At 33.5% G+C, this 4,912-nt stretch overlaps 1 protein-coding gene across 1 annotated transcript; it reads left to right on the plus strand.

Moving 5' to 3' along the window:
- The first annotated feature begins 756 nt into the window (after positions 1–756).
- On the plus strand, positions 757–1,265 carry LOC112778767 (uncharacterized). The gene is made up of 2 exons (XM_025823054.1): positions 757–1,066; positions 1,165–1,265. Exons 1-2 carry the CDS (start codon positions 757–759, stop codon positions 1,263–1,265), a joined length of 411 nt encoding a protein of 136 aa, XP_025678839.1.
- The last annotated feature ends 3,647 nt before the right edge of the window (positions 1,266–4,912 follow it).

Raw genomic sequence — 4,912 nt, forward strand, 5'->3', positions numbered from 1 at the left:
GGCTCCTAGTTATAATCAATTATTCATACTAATATACGTACTAAATTTTTGTTTTAGAGGTCGTAATACCTTGCCATCTCTGAATTATGACTTAAGCATAAGTCTCTGTATGGTAGGGTGTTACAGTTACTATCACTTTTTCTAGCATTGTACTGTGATTGCTGACTTTTTCTGGAGTACTTTATTTGATATATTAAATTTTGGGTGTCCCTTATTAACTTAGACTAAATTCTTATAGACTAGCCTTGCTGAAATTTTTTATTTATTTATTTTTTATGACTAGCCTTGCTGGATTTGTATAGTATAGAAACTTGACTAGCAATATTTATGCTATCAACTTCATTTGGTATACTATTGTTATTCCAATTGCAGAATTTAGGAATCCTTAAGCGCATAACTTCAAATTAGCCCCTATTTTTCAATTTATTATTATATAGATGGTAAAACTCAAGAATTCTTTATTTGATAAGGTTTTTTAGTGACTATTTTGTTGTCTTGTAGGGTCTGATCCCAGCATTGCGTGAGGTTATGCCAGGTGCGCATTACCGCTTCTGTGCGTGGAACCTTTGGCAAAACTTCAAGAAATAATGGAAGGACTCACACTTGAAGAGTTTGCTTTGGAAGTGTGTTAGAGGAATGACTGTCCAAGAATTCAATGGGCATATGTAGTCTATAAAGAGGGTGAATGAGAAGGCGTTGGCATGGACCAGGGCTCACTACAAGGACTTTCCAAAGGTTGACAATGTGTGTAACAACATGTGTGAGGTGTTTAATGCTGCCACTAAACCATACAGATGCAAGCCCGTCTTGACTTTACTGGAGGAGGTTAGGAGGTATGCCATGACTAGTATGGCAAGGAACAAACTGAAACTCTCTAGCCATGTAGGACACTTACCTCCGATTCAACAAAGTAGACTTGCAAAGGAGAGGTATTACAGTAGGTATCATACACCAATGTGGTCTGGAGATGCGGCTGAGGTCATGTTTGAAGTGAATGGTGAACCACATAATGTGGTGGTTAATTTGGGAAACCAAACATGTAGCTGCAGGTTTTGGCAGTTATCGGGTAAGTAATATTTTGTTGTTTTCTTTTTTTTTTTTTTTGTAATTGCACGGTAGCATACATATCCACACACTTAATTACTCAATTTTATTATTTGCTAGGATTACCTTGTCGTCGTGCAATAACTGCAATTTCAGTCATGAATGGTAGGCCCGAGAATTATGTCCATGCATGGCTAACAATGGGCTCTGATGTGGGATAAATGCCGGTTAAGAATTGACCAAAGAATTTTTCTAATTCAATGTCGCAAAGTATAGTCCCAACCGACGAGATACCCCAAATCAAAGTTTACTAGAGTGTCACAACAATCCAAATAATAACTGGGAGTAGAATCCCAGGTCGTTCTTCCAAGGACTTGCATTAGAATGCACATTGTTGGTTAGGAATTTTGGGATTTTGGATTGCTTACGGAAGAAGTAAAGTGACAAGTATAGAAAAGCAACAAACAACTAACAATTAAAGTGATATAACTAGAAATACCAAACAAGCATTGTCAAACTAATGAGCATTGATGAGCGGATATTTTATACACTTTTTGACATCACTTTCATATAGTTTTTAGTAGTTTTTATTTAGTTTTTATAGGTTTTAGTGTTAAAATCATATTTTTAGATTCTACTATGAGTTGTTGAATTTTTGGGCAATTTCAGGTATTTTCTGGCTGAAATTGAGGAGTTGGAGCAGAAGTCTGATTCAGAGACAGAGAAAGCACCGCAGATGCTGTCCAAATCTGACCTGCTTGCATTCGGAAGAGCTTTTCTGGAGCTACAGAAGTTCATATGGAGCGCTCTTAATGGCTATGGAAAGCTGACTTCCAGATTTTTCCAGCAATATATAATAGTCTATACTTTTCTTCGGATTAGAAGGCCAAAAACTGGCGTCCAACGCCAGCTTCTTGCCCCCTTCCGGGCGTCCAGTGCCCAAAAGAATAGAGACCAATGTACAAACGTCCAAAGAGGACCCCTAGCTGGCATTCCATGCCCAAGAGACCTCATAGCACGTGGATCTCATCAAAGCTCAGCCCAAACACTCACCAAGTGGGCCCTAGAAGTAGATTTTAGCACTAAATAGACTGTTTTACCCTTACTAGTCATTTGTTTAGTATTTAAGGGATTTTATCTATGTAATTCAGACCTTCTTCGATTCCTTTGAGCATCATTCACGTTTTTCACTTGTATTTTACTTTCATTATGAGTTTCTAAACCTTCTAGGTTGAGGGGAGGAACCCTGCTGAGTCCTATGAATTAATAAAAGTATTACTGTTTCTCTTCGATCCGTGTTTGATTAATTTTAAGATGTATATTCGATCTTCATCGTGGTGAATAGGATGATCTAACAAATTAGCTTTGTTCATCACATTAAGATGAACGTGCCTGACAAACACCCGCATCTACTTGGGTTCAGAATGCGTCTTTCACCGGATAAGGATGAACCAACAGCTATGTTCATACATCTCTCAGACGGCTAATCCACCACTTCGTTGGGGACTTCTCGATACATCAGTTCAGCCGATTTCCAGGGAGATTAGGGTCTTTATGGTAGAGGCTAGAACCCAAGGTGCAGTATTCTCTGATCCGGAAGATCTGACCTTGTCTGTGGCGTTTTGAGTAGGATCATTAAGGAGAATGAACTGTACGAACTTCACTCTCAATCAGAATGGATCCACACTAAACCTGGGGTTCAGATCTGGAGGAGTATCGGTAGCTGTTCAAACCAGTGTCAATCACATACAGCCTGCCATTGAAGAAATCACTCACAAGCAAAGAGAGCAGTAATATCAGAGTTAATTCAGAAAGACAAAGCAACTCTAATCCTCAACTCTATTCTTATTACTGATTTTAATATATACAATATATTCCTTTCATGAATTGCCCTTGCATCAATCCAACAACCTTCTGATCTACCTGACTAAGACCTGCAGGATAACCATAGCTTGCTTTAAACCACAATCCTCGTGGAATCGACCATGACTCGCTCAGGTATTACTTGGACGACCCAGTGTACTTGCTGGTACTGCCCGTACGAAAAGGTGTGGGGTTTGCTTACGCGTACAAAGTTTTTGGCGCCGTTGCCAGGGATTGTTGAGTTTGGACAAACTGACGAATTGTCTTGCTCCCTAGATCAGGTAATTTTTATTTTTGTTTGAGTCTTTTATTTTTGTTTTCTTTTTCTTAATTTTCGAAAAAATTAAAAAAAATTTTCAAAAATATTTTTATTTTCTTTATTCAATTTTTGTTCTTGGTATTGAGTCTTCCATGTTCTTGTTTCCTATTTTTCAATTCCAAAAATTTTAAAACTTCTTCCTATACTCTTTTTTAAAATATTTGTCTTTTCTCTTTTTGAGTCTTTGTTAATGTTCTTGGTTTGAGTCTTTGAGTCTTTTATTTTTATTTTACTCTTCTTCAAATTTTTGAAAATCATAAAAGGTTTTTCAAAAATATTTTTATTTTCTTTGCTTAATTTATGTTCAATTGGTTAGAGCGTTGTGCTTATGTTTTTGGTAAAATTTCATGTTTATTGAATCTTTCTTTCTAAAAATTTTTAAAAATATTTTTTTTTGTTTAATCTTATGACAAGTCTTTAAGTTTGGTGTTTTCTTGTTTATTTTCTTTTGGTTTTTGAAAATCCTTGTTTAATTTTCTAAAAAATTTTAAGTTTGGCGTTTTTTTTATGTTCTTGTGTTCTTTGAGTCTTTGAATTATGTTCTTTGTGTTCTTGTGAGTCTTCAAAGTATTCTTGAGTCTTTTTTGTGTTTTGATCTTAAAATTTTTAAGTTTGGTGTCCCTTTGTATTTTCCTCCAAAAAATTTTTGAAAAACAAGGGTGCTAGATCTAAAAATTTTAAGTCTTATGTCTTTTTGTGTTTTTCTCTTTCATCAAAAAATTAAAAAAAAATCTTTTCTAACTAATTTTATCCATAAATTTCGAAAATTACAAATAAAAATTCAGATTTTGTTTCAAATTTTTATCTTATCATATCTTAATTGTCAAGTTTTCAAAAATCAAATTTTCAAAATTTAAAAATCTTATCTTATCTTTTTCAAAATTCAAATCATATCTTTTTCAAAATCAAATTTCAAAATCTTATCTTTCTAAAATCAATTTCAAATCTTTTTAATTTCATGTCTTATCTTTTTCTAATTTCAAATTCTAATTTCAAAATCTTTTCTTATCTTATTTTTTTATCTTATTTTAAATTTAAATCTTGTCTTATCTTATCTTTTGTTTATTTTTATTTTTATCTTTTCTTAATTAATATCTTATTCTCTCTCTCTCTCTCTTCTTTTTCAAAACTACCTAACTAACTCTCTTCTCTCTCAATTTTTGAAAATTTCTCTCTCTTCTCTCTCTTCTATTTTCGAAAATTCAACAATTAAAATTCAAATCTTTTTAAATTAATTAACTAATTTTCAAAAATAATTAAATAAATAAAAACAAAAAATATTTTAATTCTTATTTACTTTTTCTATTTATACTGCTCTTCTTCTCACATCTCTATTATTCAAAACTCTCCTATCCCTATCTCTTCTATTGGTCTACCTCAACTTTTTTATTCTTCTTTCCTTCCTTCTTCATATCTCACTTGGAGCTTCTTGCCAATTGGCACAGAAAGCTTTCTTGTGATTTCTCTTCCATCTTTTTTTATTCCATCTTCTTTTATTTACTCTTATCTACTATATCCAAGGTATTTTTTCTTTACTTATTTTATTTATTTTTATTTTTACTTCTGACTTTAAGGAGGAGCTTCTTGCCTATTGGCGTGGTCTCTTCCTCTTTTTTTCTTTTCTTCTTGTTTATGTCCAGAAACGGGATAAAGAACCCCTCTTAACTCCTAATCCTGAACCTAAAA

Source organism: Arachis hypogaea, chromosome 19 (assembly GCF_003086295.3).
Source record: "Arachis hypogaea cultivar Tifrunner chromosome 19, arahy.Tifrunner.gnm2.J5K5, whole genome shotgun sequence".
Taxonomy (NCBI): domain Eukaryota; kingdom Viridiplantae; phylum Streptophyta; class Magnoliopsida; order Fabales; family Fabaceae; genus Arachis; species Arachis hypogaea.